Source organism: Hirundo rustica, chromosome 6 (assembly GCF_015227805.2).
Source record: "Hirundo rustica isolate bHirRus1 chromosome 6, bHirRus1.pri.v3, whole genome shotgun sequence".
In the NCBI taxonomy this organism is placed as follows: Eukaryota; Metazoa; Chordata; class Aves; order Passeriformes; family Hirundinidae; genus Hirundo; species Hirundo rustica.
In genome coordinates this window covers 23,210,781-23,227,015 of record NC_053455.1, presented here as the reverse complement: position 1 = coordinate 23,227,015, position 16,235 = coordinate 23,210,781, and the positions used below count along the sequence as shown (strand labels likewise).

Sequence of the window (16,235 nt, the reverse complement as noted above, 5' to 3'; positions counted from 1 at the left end):
TTTGCACAGTCTTTACTTACTTGTGATCACTGGTTGCTGGCAATTGAAGTGGGGAGGGGGGTCAAGACAGTGGGAGGGGGGCACAAGCAAAGGGTCCATGTGCATCCTGTGCTTGCATGGAGGCATCATGCTCCTGCTGGACTCAGGAAACTGCTCTGTGGGCGGAGCTGGGTTGGTCACTTGTCCCTGGTTAGGGGCATGAGTCTCCCCATACCATGCAGCTGGTGGGGTGGTCAAGGTCATCTCCTGGGTGGGTGATGGAGGCAGCCAGGGCAGCTTCTGTCAAAGGTGTAGCCAGCCCCATGGCACAGAGCTAGCTGTCAGCAGCTCTGTCACCAACACTTTCCATACGAGGAAAAGATCCTTCCCTGCAGCCAGGAGGTCTTGCTGGTCAGGGCCACCAGGAAGGGCTGGCACCCATGACATCGTGGCTGGAGTTTGCCTTTTCTCTGCTTCTGAATCCCAGGAGCAGAAGCCTTGGGAGCACCTGTCAGCTCAGGCTGACTTCTCCATTGCTACCAAGTTGGAATTCCAGGCACAGCCAGTGCCTGTGATGCTCCCACAAGCCTCAGTGCCCGTGACAGCCCCGGTGGCTCTGCCTGCATGCAGCTGGGTCTCCTGCCCAGCATAGACATTTCAGCTCCCCACCACTCACTTGTAGAGAAGGTGGTGAAGGAGCTGGTGCTGAGGCTGGCAGGGCAACACAGAGCATGTCACTAAGGCCAGAACCAGGCTTTGCAGCCCGTGCATCACCTGGGGCTGAGTTTGGGCAGAAGATGCAGTGCGTGGCTGTGGGATGAGAGACCTTAATGATGCTGAGCCTTTGGTTTTGTCTGTCAAGGTGAGCAAGAAGTTATTCCCAATTAGCTAAAGTAATGGGCTAATTTGGTGGTGAAAAAAACCCCTCCAGATGCCTTGCCAGGAGTTAAAGTGGGTTTTCTTTGGTTTGGCTTTTTTAAGTGGAGTGACTAACTCAAGTAGACTTCAGCCCAGGGACATAGTTGGTAGACCAGACAGTGATATGGCCGCCTGTGCTGATAATTTCTTTGTGAGCAAAGCCTACCCAGGGGGTAGGGAGTGAGCCCAGTTGTACTATGATTGCTTTAATGCTGATTAAGAACATCTGTCAAAGGGTTTATTGAACTTCAGTCATTTCCAAGAGGGAGGGAGGGAGGGAAGGAAGGAAGGAAGGAAGGAAGGAAGGAAGGAAAGAAGGAAGGAAGGAAGGAAGGAAGGAAGGAAGGAAGGACGGACGGACGGACGGACGGACTTTCCTCTCTCCAGTCCTGTGTCCTGCTGTGCTTGTGCAGAGAGTAAGTGGGGTGCCATGGGGATTGGAGAATGGTTAGGTCCTGTGGAGAAGGAAAAGCTTTTGCTGCTCAAAACAGGAGGTGAATCACTGTGGGTAAGACTGACAGCTCTTTATCCCTGTCTAGTTCAAGGGACTCTCTAGACAAAAAGGCCCCGTATTAGCAAGGTGATGGACTTTTCCAGCCCTGGCTCCCAGCATTGCGACCTGGAGCTCCTAGGAAATACCAGCATGAAGCTACTTCCAGAAGCCCACATGAGTTTCAGCAAAAGCAGAGTTTGGGTCCCTTTGACAAAAGGGTTTCACTGCAGCCTGTCACGTCTCAGATGAAGCTTCAGGAACAGGATCGTTTGCCAGTAACCACTACCTTGTGCTGATGTTATCTAGTTTCTGCAGAATGAACTTGCTGAGTTGTCATCTGTGACACCATCAGGGGAAGTCCTGGCTCCTGACACTGCAGTTCCTGCATCTGCTTTGCCATGGCCCCAATTCCAGCAGCATCATCTGGGCTGGTTGGATTTGCTGGATACCTGCTTGTGCTGAAAGGTCAGAATGTCATGGGGTTGTCAGAAAGAACTGGGCAGCAAGGCTGTGCTGCAGGCCTGCGGGCTCCCAAATCCAATGGAGACACTAGCAGACTAACATTGTTTCTGGCTGAGGATAAAATGGCTACTGACAGCTTATCTCAAGGTGGTGCTGAAAGCTTGGTGACCAGGCAAGCAGCAAGAAGGGGTTTGCACTAGAGCTAACATGTGGGTATTGGCAAGTACTTCTCAGTACGTGGGCTACTGACTTCTATGACAGAGGCAAACTCCATGGGTGCCAAGCAGAGGCACTGTTGCGTTTTGTGCTGGTGCATGCTGGCACTGCTGTATGACTGGGCAGCATGATGCCGCCCTGTGCAGCCAGTGTAACAGGCTGGCAAAGCCAAGCTCACTGGTCCAAACAAACCCCCTCAGCTGCAGGTGCAAGTTGTTCTCCGTGTCTACAAAGTGGATGTAGGCACCTGTTCTGCTGTCTGTTGAATACCTGCGGGTTACTGGATCACATGCACAAGTTTTAGGAGCAATGCAAGCAGCCAATGTACCCTGCATGACATGGAGCCTCATTCAGGCAGGGCTTTGGAGCAGCACATTTCTTCATCTGACAGCAACCAACTGCTGTGGCTGCAAGGTCCCACACTGCTTGGCAGCTGAGTTGGCATGCTGGGGTAGCAGCACCTCTGCATTTCTCCCAGCCATGCTCTGGAGTTTGCCTAAGTAGCAGCCGGCACCTGGGTGGTTTAGATGTGAGTGCAAAAGGGTTCAAGGCTGTGCTCCAAATTCAAGATAGAGCTACCTGGTGTGTCCCTCTCATTGTGCAGTGGTGGAGAAAGGAGGAAGGCTGCATGGGGAATGGGATGAAGAAGAGTACATCCATCCCTTATAAATGTAATGCCATGGTAGATGGGGGGAAGCTTCCCTCGGCTGCTGTGTTTGCTTCTGTCTTCCCTGCTGTGAAATCAGTAGACATCCAAAGATGGGTGCTGACCTAAATTAGGGCTGCAGGAAAATTTCCCTATGTCGGTACTAAAAGTCCCACTAGTTTAGAGTGGAAACTAGTGAAATGCTGCATGATAGAGATGTGCAGAGCAATTCCTGGCTTAAAGATAAGTCTGTTCCTCTGCTCACCCCCTCACAAGATGTTCAAAGAAATGGAAAGACAACTCATTTCACACTGGTAAACTGACACACTTCTCACAGAGCCAGTAAACTGGTTTGTGCAGGTGGACAAGATGCCCTGCTGGCCAACAGTTTCAGATGGCTCACAAAGGATCAGGTATTGATATGAAAAGCAAGGATACCCAAAACTGAATTTAAAAAGTTTGACTTAAATAAGATGGCATGATTCTTGGACATCTACTTTGGGATTCAGGTAAAGAATGGTGGCAAGGAGCATCTCTTTTCCTGTCTCTTCTTTGAAACCAGTTTTGGCATTATAAGTGGCACCAGGAGGACCAAGTCTTCAAGTCAGGGCCTTGCACCATCACTGCTGGCATGGCTTAGGGTGTAGCACCTTTCCCTCGTCCCGCCTCCAAAGCACCATGAGGGATGTGGTGCAATGGGAAGTTGAAGGTCACCTGTGTCCAGGGTGTGACAGCACGTGCCAGTGCTTTGTCCAGGCTGATGGGGCTTATACCCATTTGTGTGTTTTGGTAACTCTGCCAGTGTGGTTCTGCCATTCAGTGCTACTTGCACAGGCACCAAGTGTACACAGCCACTCTGCTCCATGCTGTCTGTCCTCGCCCATGCTGCCTACGATGTGCTGGACTCCAGCACTGCTTGCACAAGCACCACACGTGCCTGGGCACAAGCTCACTGCATGTGGGCCCACCAGTGCAGCTGCTTGTGCTGAACACCTCCTCCAATCATGCTGCATGAGCTGAAGGATTTGGGAAGCTCTTGTTCCTACCAAACGGGGTGGAGAGAAGGGAAAACTGGTGTACACCCCCCCATAATCCAAAAGTGAAGAAGGTCCCCTTGAGGTAAGAGTCCAGTACTAGCATGAGTGTTGTTCACAGCCATCTCCTGCTGAGGTGGGTGTCTCAGAGTCTATCTGCAAGAACATACCCTAAATAAGCTGTACTCTACCCTTGGGAGCCTTGAACATGTTTTGTAGTGATGGGTGGTGTTGAAGGACATTTTCCTCTGAGTGGAGGAACTCATGAAGCAGCAAAGTAATACACTCAAGAGTCATGTATTAATTTAAGAGACACCATCCACCCCCATGCCATGGATCATGGCTTCAACCAAAGGCCTGTGAACATCAAATCCTCCATCAAGCATCATTCATCCCCTGGGAGCACAATTTTTGATGCTTGGTTGCTGTAGTTGGATTCACTGCAGCAGTAGCAGAGTCCCAGGGTTGAGTCCTGCTGCCACCGTGGCTGGGCTGAACAGCCACATGTGCCTCTCCTGCTCTTGTATCATCTGGAAATTCACACACTGGGAAACACAAAGGAAGCTGGGGCCATGGCCCCTTGCCATCACCAGTAAGTCTACCCCTGGGTGGATCAGCCCTTCTGGTTAAACGGGTCACTGCCCTTCCTCTTTGGGCCTTCCCCGTCATCATCGAACGAGACTGCCACCGAGATGAGTCAAACCGTCAGACAACATCTGCACCCTCCGCACACCACATCCATGCGCTTGGATAGTTCAACTGGTGGGCTCAGCCCAGGCAGCGGAAGCAAAGAAACCCTGGTTGACTGGGGGGCGTCTGGTAGCTGAACCTTTTCAGCGTCCCAAGCGCAGCTGGGTGATCTGGTTCATTTTTGACTGATCCCAGAAGGTAGACGAGGCCTGTGAAGACAGCGGTGAGAGAAAGTTTGGCCTTGAATGGATGTACTCTGCCAGGGTTTGAGATCTGCTGACCTGGAGACTCTTGTAAGTGTACATTTGAGTATTTGCTCATGAGCTGCTAAGTCCTTGCCAGAAACAGATTAGAGGTTGCTCAACCAAAGACACAACCAGTTGATCTGTACAGGACAGAAGAATGTGGTTCACCCCTTCAAAATAGCCTGGGGTGAACTCTAATAATTGGTATCTTGAGACTGAAAATCCCATATATGCAGGAGGTTTGACCCTGCCAACCTCCTGTCAACCCTTCAGCTCTAGCTTGGCTTGCTCTGCCTCTCCAGGTGGGTCAGATAGACCCCATCTGTCTGGTACTTGGTGTCCACATCTGCAAAGCTAGCACATTTGGCATTTTCTTTCTACAGTTTCCTTCTTTTAAAATATGGACACAAAAAAAAAAAAAAAAAAAAAAAAAAAGGCAGTAACAATGACATTCAATGACAATGACATTCAATTAAAAAAAACAAAAAAAAACCAAACAAACAACAACAACAAAAACAAAACCAACCAACCAAACAACCATAAAAGTGGCATAGCCAAATACTGAAAACCTAGAAATTGCCAGAAATGGGTTTGCCTGGGCAGCCTATGCTGTCTTGTGCATATGATCAGTTCCTACATTTTGCCCATTCTACCTCTTCAGCACCTGGGCTGGACCTTGGCTGGAAGGAGCAATAAGGCTGCCCCCTTTCTTAGTGGGGCTTGGAAACTCCTATCAAGTTGGTGAAGCAAGAGACTGCAGAAAGAAAGGTGGCTCTCCTGGGTAGACAGCTGATGTCTCCTTGGAGATCTGGGTCTGTGTCTATCCCTGCCTTGAAGTTACTCTGTGAGATGGTGAGCCACATAAGCAAGAGCTTTCACAGGAGCAGCCATGTCTTTCTCATTTCCCAAGCTGCTTTACAGAAGTGCTAAAGATTTGCAGATGCAATCACAGACATCAGGATTTGGGGTTTGACTAAACTAAGTGCTATATAGTGCCAAAACCATAAAAAAATTTAATCCTAGTTGGTTCAAAACATTGTATCCAAAATTATTGAGGGCTTATGACCTAAATCTCTTTTGTCTCTTATTTTGCACCTGTTAAATAGGTATAATTCCATCCCCCCATCCCCAGCTCTGGACCTGAAAAGATGGCTGAGAAAATAGCTTCATTAATAGCCCTGAAGCACTCACTCAGTGCTGAAGTGATGAGCATTAGAGAGAGTCCATGAAGAAACGGAAAAGCAGGATGTTGGAGCACGCTGACTGCAGGACAAGATGAAGGTAACACAGCCACCCCAGGGAATATACCCTAGTGGATCAGGCAGCCACAGAGCACAGCATGTTACGGAGCATGAGGGGTAAATGCAGTGTGCTTTAGGAATTTAATTATGGGATTTCCATAATTTTGAGTGCTTGACTTACAACCCTTGTCATTTATCAGACGTTCCAGGTGTAGAGTGCCTGTTTCCTATACATTGGCTGGTTGCACTCGGTAAGGACTGAAAGTGTTGGTGTTTGCTCTGTGCCAAGTGGGATGAATATGGTGGGACTGTGCTTCAGCTCTCCTGGCACAACCTCACTCTCACACTCAGCTCAGTCAAGATGAAGTAGCCCTGGTGACAGAGACTGGGGAAGCTGCACATGTTGCAGCCAGCATAACACATGCTGGCAGAGAGGGACATGACAGAAGCATCTGGTAGAGAGCAGGGACTTTGTTCAACACAGCCATTCACTTAACATCTCTTCTCAGCCCTGATTTCTATGTAAAGGTTTCAAACTCCTGTTAAGAATTTATTAAAAAGTTGCTGCAATTGTCCAAATATTGTAAGAAATTATTTGCATAAAATGCTACGTGTGAAGCAGAAACAACCTCAGTGGTTTGCAGGAGGCTGAAGTTGGTAACTGTTCGAGGCTGGATTTTTAAATAGCACTATGCACTGAATGGCTGTGCAAATGAGATGAGTGAGGTGGATGGGGTGAGATGCCATTTTGAATGTTGTTGTCATAACCCTGCTGCAGACAAGAGCTCTGGAGCAGCAGGTTTACAAGGAAACTCTAGCACCCATCTGTGCTGCGGAAGCTGGTGGCACATGTGGGACTTAGGGATAAAATACCCTATGTACTCTCTTGCTTCTGGGGAACCCATCCTAGTAGTGCCTTTTTTTTTTTTTTTTTTTTTTTTTTTTTTTTCCCCCTTCTTTAAACCCTGGGAACATAATTCAGGACATAATCCATCCCATCACAGAGGCAGGATTCAACTTGGACTTCTTTTGAGAGACATTTCTTCCCAGCCACTTCATATAAAGGGGCTTGAAAAACTTTCCTGAGTTGCCCATCCCAAGGTCTTCTTAACCTCATCTTGCTTCAAAAGTCAGACCTCCATCTTTCCTGCTGCAGTTGGAGCCTGTTGCTTCTTACCCTACTTTGGCTGTGCAGAAACCAGCTGACTACCCTTTCCATTACAACATATGAAAGACTGTTCCTTCCTCACCACCCACTTCCTACCCCCAAGACTTCTCTTTTCTAGGCTAAATGGGCCCAGCTTCTTCACTCCTTTCTCTTAGTGCAATATTTCTGTGTGTTTATGCTTTGTATTGTTCTCTTCCAGATTACTCCACTTCTGGGCTTAGGACTCTGAATGGGTCCTGTACAGGCAGCACAAGGCAGTCATCTCCTCTGCCTTGCCCCAGAACCCCAAGTCAATACCTGACCCCCTTCCTGCTGGCAAAGCTTCAGCTTTCAGTCCTCTGCAACCCCTGGATTTTTCCCTGCTATTCTGCTGCCTCATTGATTATTCCCCAGATCTTCTGCCTACACCTCGCTTTGCTTTACATTTGCATTTGTTCTTGCTGAACTGCATCTTCTTACTTTCAAACCATTTCTCTGCAGCTGAGATCACACTAAGCCCAGGCTCCAGAGTCCATGCAGCCACTCTGTCCTAGGAGAACAAGACTCCCTTCAGCATTGCCTGCTCTAATTTACAAGGGACAAGTACAGGACTGATTGGTCCTGTCCTTCTCCTAAAAACCCCTGGAACCATCCCTTCTCCATCAAGCTGCTGGTATGGCAATTGCCTAGCACTGGTGAGTTTTTCCAGTGCCACTGACAGTGATTTCACAGGTCCTGCGATTAAGATCAAAGAAAGCTAAATGATCCCACAGAGAAAGTCAGGGAGTATTATTCACAGTGTAAATTTAGTCGCCTAAGTCAAGCACAGGGATTAGGAGACTGACTCCTGGATCTCCCCCTCATAGAAGGGGGGAGCCTGGGCAGGGGCAGCAGGAAATCCACTCCCCATGTTGTGCCTGCAGCAGATGCCCAGGTCAGTTCCCACAAAGCTGTGAGCAGATGCTGGTGGAGCCATACTGGTGGTTTCTGCTGCTCTGGGTTGGAGGATCACATCTCTGATCAGAGAAATGGCTGGGGGCTCTCACTGCCTATGGGGAGACAACAGGGGTCCAGCCCAGCCCAGAGGAGCATTGTGAAGGCTCTGCCCAGCTTCCCACCAGGAGACACTTGTCTCACTTACAGATGCTTATTAGTTTGTAAGTGGGAGGAATTCATTAACATCATGGCCAGTTCAAGGGGAAAGAGTGTGTTTGGACAAGGCAGGAAAATGGATGATCTCTTAGTCCTGCTCAGAAAGACCAAGTGTCCAAACCCTCTCCCATGCTGTTGCTCTCTCCTGAGGTATCTTCATCAGCTGTTAATAAAAGCCCAGCTCTGAACAAACCAAGGTGCACTCAAAACCTTCCTCCTCTGGATTGAAGAACGTGATCAAAGGCTATGGCCTTTGCCATAGCCACGTTCTGGACAGTTTTGCACTGACTGTCCAGCTCCTGCCAGGACACTCAGCTTCCCTTGCCTTCCCAACTGCCTTCCAGATGCTGGCCCTTCTAGGCACAAAAGGAAGGAGTTCAGCTAACTTGTCCAATAATGAGCAAGGATATTTTTTCTCTAAGGAAGGAGCTCCCTCCATCCAGCAGCCTGCAGAGCAGGACAGGCCAGGCAGTCTCTGAAACCTGCTCACCAGCAGAGGAGTGTGGTTTCCTCAGGAGAGTGGGAATCCAGCAGTGTGCTTCCTGGAAAGGAAGTGCTGCACAGGGTTGCGGAGTTCAGAGGAAGTGTAGCGATGCAGCAAGCTGATGGATCCTTCAAAGGTTGTGCTGCTAGCCAGTGCCTTGGGAGGGCTGAACTCAACACCTCTCACCTCACCAATGCCTTTGGCTACTCCATTTCTGGAGCCAGCTGCACCAGAAGGGCCCTGCGTGCTACAGGGGGGCTGTGCTTCCAGGAAATTGGGTTGTGCCAATGTGGGTTGTGGGTTGTGCCAAGCAAACCCTTGCAGCCATGTTAAAAATTGTGGTGGATCCTAGCATTTCCATATAGCTTTTTCCAGGAGGAAAAATACACTCAGTGCTGTGAAATGTTCAGATAAAAGGGCTAAGAGTAGAACACCAGTGCCACAGGATGTTTCTAAAGACAGAAATGGGTCAAAATGGAGTAGTTTCCCTGCTGGAGCAAAGTCAGGAAATTTCCCTGAGCCACCAAGCCTGCAGCCAGCCCCATACAGTTCTTGGTTTTGGCCATGTTTGCTCCTGTGTTGGCTCCATGAGTGGCAAGGATGGGAAGAAATGCTAGCAGTGCCCTTGCAAGTCTGCAGTGTTCCAAGCATGTGCTTCTCTGCAAGTGTGTTTTCTGTGCTGCAATACAGAAATTATTTCCAGTACTCTTTCTCAAATGATGACTGCATCTCAGGTGCCCTGACCTATGTCCTGCTGCTAGACTGCCTAGCTGTTCCTACCTGAGGCAGGAGAAACTCAACCAAAAGAGCCACGGGCAACAAAACCCAGTAAGCTGGGAACTGAGAATTGCTCTTTTCCACAGGAGCGGGTTACTGTGGATGGGTTCATGTCTGTTTCTAGATCTGCTCCTTATTGCACATACAAGAACTTAGCAGCTCCAAAGTCATGTGCTCCTGTCTGTTGGGGACAGGGGAGCCTGTTGGCATGTGGCCCTGGCTCACCCTGCTGGATCTGGTGACATGAGCAGATCAGAAAGCAAACGGTCCCTGCTTTGGCACTTCCTACTGCTGCATTGTCACCGCCAGAGCCACTAGCATGGGGTACTCCCAGGGTACCCCTGAAGCACTGCTGTCCTAGGGGCTGATTGCACATCTTCAGTCTTCTGAGGCTCGTAGTAAGATAGAAGTAGTCTCAGACATCACAGACTGGGGGACAAAGAAGGGGATCCAAAGCAGCTTCTTCTTGCTGCTGTCTGCATGGGCTCATCCATATTCTTATATTCTTATATTTAGATCACTCTGTCTGCCAGGGTTGATATTCCCTTAAGGACCATTGGTGGCATCCTAATGAGTGTTTTAAAGTGCTAAGTAGCTTTGCTTTGTAGAAAATACTAGTCCTACCCAACCCGGTCCAAATGTTCTATGATCCCGAGCCTTTCTTCTTAAATGGGACTGGTGCTGCATGGTGCCCACATGAACCACCTGCACAAGTAGTGTTTGCGTGGCACATGCTGAGGGTGCCCGTCCCCTCCCCGGGACCCGCGTCAGTGGTGTCGGGGGCGGCAGGAGGGGGTGGCTGGCTTGTGGGGAGATGTGTGGCTGTTTGGGAATTTCCTCAGCTGCCTTGGGGTGACTGAGGTTGCCTGGGGCTGGACTGACCTCCTGCCTGCATAGGGCTAGCATGGAAAATGGTGCCCCTGGAATTTCCGGGGCTCCCAGTGCCACCTCCTCCACGCTGCCTTCTTTGAGGGTCCAAGTTTCACAGCCAGAGCTGGGGCTTTTCTTCCTTTCCATCTCTGCTGTTTGTCTCAGAGAAAACCCATCGCGTTGTTTTTCAGCTGCCTGAAGGTGTTTTTCGGGGGTTTTTCAGGCTATTTTGAAGTTCATTTTTCCCAGATGTGCTTTTTTCTTCTTCTTTTTTTTTTTTTTTTTTTTTTTTTTTTTTTTTTTTTTTTTAATCGGTCTTTAAATTTTTTTTTTTTTCTGTAACTTTTCTTCTTTGCCTTAAAGTTTCCGGCCACGTGACTTTCAGCTTACATCCCTGAGGTTCTGAGAAACCACAGGAGGCTGAGACCTAAAGGGAAGGTGCAGGGGCTCTGAGAGGAGAGGCAGCGAAAGTGTCAGAGGGCAGGAGGACAGAGTGCTTCGGAGACGGGTGAGAGCAGGGAGCCAAGGGCCACATCAGAGGTGACAGCGGAGGACAAAGCAGAGGCAGAGGAGCAAGACAGAAAGCAGGCACACCAAGAGCACAAAGGAAGCTGAAGAGATCTTGGGAGCCAGAAACAGCAGCTATGCCCCACAGCTCCGACAGTAGTGATTCCAGCAGCTTCAGCCACTCTCCCCCTCCCAGCAAACAGGTAAAGCGGGGGCCCTTCCCCAGCTCTCCCCAGCTGTTTCAGGGTGGGCCACGGGTGGGCAGGAAGTAGGGTGGTACCCACTGTTGGTGTTTTCACAGTGCAATATGGCAGAGCTTTCTAAGAATGGCTGTGAGGAGAGACATGCAGGGCTCAGCCACTGAGCTGGGTATGGGCAGAGAGAGATGACCTGGTTACCTGGGGCTATACCAGGGGCAGCTGGGGGCCAGGACCCCAGGCATGATGGATCCTGTGATACGTGCCAGGCACGCAGGAAGCTTTGGCGTGACTTGGTGGTCGGGCAAGGAGTCTGAGCAGGCACCTCCTGCCCGTGGACCAGGGTGGCTCAGGGGCAATCTGCCTGCTTCCTGCTTCTGTGGACAGCACTCAGAACCCAGAAAATCCCTGCTACTTCAGATCTGCTTTCTTTACTGTTCAGTCTCAGCAGAGAGATTGAGATGTCAGTGATGCTTCACAGAGGGATTTCACTTTGTTACGCTGCATACCTTAATGGTAGGTCTTTTGCTGGCAGATCCAGACACAAGTCTGAAGTATTCTCACTGCCTTTTCTGGCTAAACTTTATTTTATCTGTCATTTGCCATTTCTCTAGGGATGGCAACAAGAGCAAGTGCCTGAGACTTTGCTTAGAAATCTCGGGGTTCATCGAGGCAGATGATTTTTGGCTTCCAAACAAGGATGGGAATGCAACCTGGCTTGCATCCTGGTAAAGACAGGGATAAAGCACATGGTTTTCCAAAGGATAGGAACTGGACTTGATGCAGGATATGGGAGCTGCTATATCTGAGACATTTTCAGGGTATTGAAGGCAAGGATAAAACAGTTAAGCTCAAAGAAAAATATGTTGGATTGGGGGAGGGGGGAGAGGATGTGGACAGATAGATGGGCTGCTAAGATAACTTTTGTGGCTGATTTTTGTAGTCTTGTGGAGAAGCAGTGGTGTGAATGTTAAAGAGTCCACAAGAGGGGCAGTGCAATATGAAAATAGAAGATGAAAGTCTGTGTGACAGTTTCAACTGTCAGAAGGACGAGATCTCAACAGAGAATATCTGGTGGATGAAGCTCATGACCTGAAGCCTGGAGACCACTGTTGTCCCCTGCCTAAGTGGCTCAGGAGTGTTGCAGTCACACTGCAGGCATTACTAACAGGGAACTCCAGAAAAGAGCAAGGACAGAAATCAGAGAGATGGAACAAATAAGATCTGTGTTAAAAACAAAAGCTCTGAGTTTGTCTAGTTAAAGTGTTGTGAGGGTCTGCAACAAATAAAGCCTGAGGTAGAAGGGTGATGGATGCTAAGAGGGACCTACAGGGGTGAAAAGAGGAAAACACAGGCTGAATATCTGGGAAAATGGTATCTCTGAGGAGCTGGAATGTCTGCAGTGCCATTACACTGCAGAGAGAAAGGAAAGGAAAAGGTTTTCTGTACTAGAATTCAAATTGTCTTTTTTCCAGAGGAAGGTCCTTACTCTAGTCCATCAAACTATATCTCAGGCCAGTGTGTTGGTGAAGGGAAAGTGGTCATTTCCCAGCTGTGCTGGGATCCTCAAGGATGTCAGATGTGCCCCTTCTGGCAACAGGGGTACTAAAAACATCACACATCCCCTGGGCTACAGCTTTATACTGGTGTGTCCCGTGCTTCAATGATGTTACCTGCTGTGTCCCTTTCCCAACTATTGTCCTGAAGGAGAAAGGTGAGGGAGAGAATTACCCAGTCATTTCCATGCCTTGTTTCCCTAGGACTCTTCTGATGACATGAGGAAAGTCCAAAGGAGGGAGAAGAATCGCATTGCTGCCCAGAAGAGCCGCCTGAGGCAGACCCAGAAAGCAGACACACTGCACTTGGTGAGCACTCCCACCTTCCCCTGGTGCTGAGGACTCATAAGAGACAATTTGCTTTTCCCCTGGGACTCGGAGCAGAGATGCTCAGTGGAGGCAGGGCAGGAGAAGTGAGGCTAGGACAGGATGTAGGAGTTAGTGCTTGCAGTGAGAGCACACAGCCCAGGATGACTGCCACTGAAGTATTTAGTTTTGCAGCTTGTTTGGAATCCAACTTTATCTCTCAGTCTTTCATTACCGATTTCCTTTCCCAATCTCTTCTGACTGAGCTCTTTGAAAGCACAGTGTCACCTGGATTGGCTCTTCCCAGGTCTGAGATTCATGCCACCAATTATGCAGAGATGCAACAGCATACAAAGATATTTTTCTGTGGCACTGTGGGCACACGCAACAGCTCTTCCAGGTGCAAAGAATTAGATACCTGCCTTTCAGGAGGGCTGGTCACTTCTGGCTGTGTGTGTTTGGGCAGGCATGTGTAGTCAGTGTTGGAGAATAAGGGCCGGGATGCTCTGCATTTTGTACCCTGATAAGTGTAGTCCCATGTATTTTAGGCCACTGGTGGGAACGATGAAGAACATGCAGCCTGCAGTGTCCAGCAACCATCTTCATCCATGTGCTGGGCTTGGCTGTCCTCTGAAAAGTGGTAGTTGAGCTCATGTTCGAAAAAACTTCCTTTGATTTAGCAGTCTCCATATTCCCATTATTGTAAATAATTCTTGAGAATCCTGTTCCAAACCTTCCTCCTTACATAGTGCCCTTAGTCCATGCTTGGAGCTAGGTTTAAGACAGAGATTTCACTCTTTTCTCAGTAGCTGATGAGCCTTCTAGAGCTGACATTGCTCTAGGCTGATTGCATTACATCAGTCAGCAGCAATGGCTCTGGGCAGCTGTTTCTGAGAGAGGTGAGAACAGACTTGGGGTCCGTGCTCTCTCCACAGTCCGTAATCCTAGAGGTAGGTATGGGCTCTGAGCTTCCCCCAGGAGAAATCCTGCCTGGCTGTGCACCAAGCAGAATTGGGCTGCTTTTCCTAGAGCAGATAACAAACCACTTGCTTATGAGATTACTACTGCTCAGCTAGCATTGATAGTACACAGTCCTTGCCTGCCCATTGGGATGGGGCAGTGGGGTTAAGTCCAGTTTGGATCTTGACAGGCAGATGAAAAAATACAGGGAGGCAAGTAGATGATGGATGGTAAATTTCTGCTTTTTTTTTTTTTTTTCAATTCCAGTGTACAGTGACCCCCTGCTGCTCCTGGATTCATTTCCTGAGCACCCTTTGCCTTTGGTCGATTCTACATCAGGGCCTTTGTTTTTCTGGTGTGGTTCCTCAGAGAAAAGCATGGCTCTTTTGAGCTATGGTGGTATGAAAGGAGGCACCAGCTCCATCTGCCCCAGGGTTTTCTACCTTGTGTTTTGAGGGGAATGAGTCATGGGAAGGCTGGGACTCCTGGCCCCTGGGTGATTCCCATCAGTTCCTCAGTTCGATAACAGTCATGATTTCCAAACCATTTGGTCATGCTTGAGAGATGCTGTTTGCTGTGTGGGCTCCAGCTGTGACAGCAGGTGTAATTGCTGGGTGCATTTCAACCTGTGCACAGAGTAGGCACCACCAGGAATCAGCATGGCAGAGGAGGGGTGAGCAGAATGTTCACTTTGACAAGGTGGTGGTGCGGCTTTCCAGAGCCTCCGAGTGCTGGGTCTTGCCTTAGCTCTCCCAGCTGAGTTTCCAGACCTCTGGTCCTGCCCAGGCTGTTGGCCCCATGGCCAGTTGATGCCTGCAATGCTTCATCCTGGAGCTGGCTGCACTTCAGCAGCAGCAGAGGTAGCAAAGGCTTTGATGCTTTCAGAATTGTTGAGACAAGGCTGAGCACCAGTATTAACCCCTTTGTTGTTATTCTCATTAATACCAGTATTAATTCAGTTCTTCTGAGGCCTTAGTTTCTCTTTTCTTCTGACTCAAGCGTCTCCTCTTCCTCCCCATCACGCCGCCGCTTTCCTCAGCTGCTAGCAGGAAGCAGTGAGTCTCTTCTTTCCAGGGCCATGACAGGTTTCCTGTGGCAGGTGGTTTTCTGGTTAAAGACGGCGGTTATTCAACGTGCTCTCCCCTGGGGGCTGGGCTGCCCGGGAAGCGCCCGGAGATGTGTGTGTGCATGAGAGGGAGCGAGAAAGCCTGGGCGGGAGCAAGCCACAGTCAATTCTCGTAAGCCGGGGAGCGTGGCTGGGGCTGCCAGCATCGCACCCACACCCGGCCTGGCCAGCTGGCGGAGGAGGGTTTGCCCAGGCGTGGCTCTGTGATGAATTTACCAGAAATACAGCATTCTGGAAATTCTGTGCAGCAGAGAGGTGAAGGACCACAACCCTCGTGCCCCTACCTCATCCCTGTGGGTCCCATGCTCAGGAAGCCCCTGTGGTTTTGTCTCCTCAGGAGAGCGAAGACTTGGAGAGACAGAATGCCGCCCTGCGCCGGGAGATCAAGCAGCTGACAGAGGAAATGAAACACTTCACCTCGATGCTGAGCTCCCATGAACCGCTCTGCTCCATCCTGACATCCCCTCCACCACCTCCAGAAGTGCTTTATGCCACACACTCTTTTCACCAGCCCCACATTAGCTCCCCACGCTTCCAGCACTGAGCCAGCCAGCAGGACAGCAGCCTGCCAGCTCCACTGATGGAAAAGTAACTTTGTGGGGCTTGCTTTTCCATCCAAGGGAAGGAATTGGACAGATGGACATTCCTTCTTAAAGTATGTATTCTGAGTGATTTGCCTAAGACTTGCTCCCTGTGCAGAAATGGCAGAGCAACCGTGAGGTATCTTTGGCCAGTTTCCAGCTTGGATTCTGGGAGGAAGAGGCAGTCACAAAAGGGCACCAACCCCCTTCTCTGGTCCTTGTCTGGGGAGACTCACAGAAGCGTGCAGCACCGGCTGCCTCCATAAGAGCAGCTGGCTGTGACACTCAACAGCCAGACCTCCGGGAAGAGGAAAGGGAGCAGGGGTGGAGGGAAAGGTTGGGGGCCACAGAGCGTCAGGGCAAAGCTGGTTTATTTTTGTAAAATAAAGATTGAAAATGCTTAACTCTTTTTTTCCAAAATAGGATTTGAGTCACTCCTAAGGCCTGGCATGATATGGTGAAGACACAGGCAGCAGGAGGGGAGAACTCGGAGCCCAGAAAACAGCCCTGCCTGCATAGGAGTCCAATCCAGGGCCGGCAGCCAGAGCCCCACATTTAAAAGAGGGGCCCATGCATGTAGGCTGGGCAGGCTGAGGAGCAATGGTTTGTGGGGTGATGAGGTCCCTGGGGAGGATAGGTCCCTCCTTG

General features: G+C 49.7%; 1 protein-coding gene across 2 annotated transcripts; it reads left to right on the top strand.

Moving 5' to 3' along the window:
* The first annotated feature begins 1,215 nt into the window (after positions 1 to 1,215).
* BATF (basic leucine zipper ATF-like transcription factor) lies at positions 1,216 to 15,991 on the top strand. Of its 2 annotated transcripts, XM_040068383.2 has the most exons (6): positions 1,216 to 1,313; positions 1,437 to 4,731; positions 5,790 to 5,964; positions 10,718 to 11,064; positions 12,819 to 12,923; positions 15,344 to 15,991. In XM_040068383.2, exons 4-6 carry the CDS (start codon positions 10,999 to 11,001, stop codon positions 15,548 to 15,550), a joined length of 378 nt encoding a protein of 125 aa, XP_039924317.1. In that variant the 5' UTR covers positions 1,216 to 1,313; positions 1,437 to 4,731; positions 5,790 to 5,964; positions 10,718 to 10,998; the 3' UTR covers positions 15,551 to 15,991. The 2 variants fall into 2 exon arrangements, with proteins under 2 accessions (XP_039924317.1, XP_039924316.1); XM_040068382.2 differs by having other exon boundaries at positions 1,233 to 4,731.
* The last annotated feature ends 244 nt before the right edge of the window (positions 15,992 to 16,235 follow it).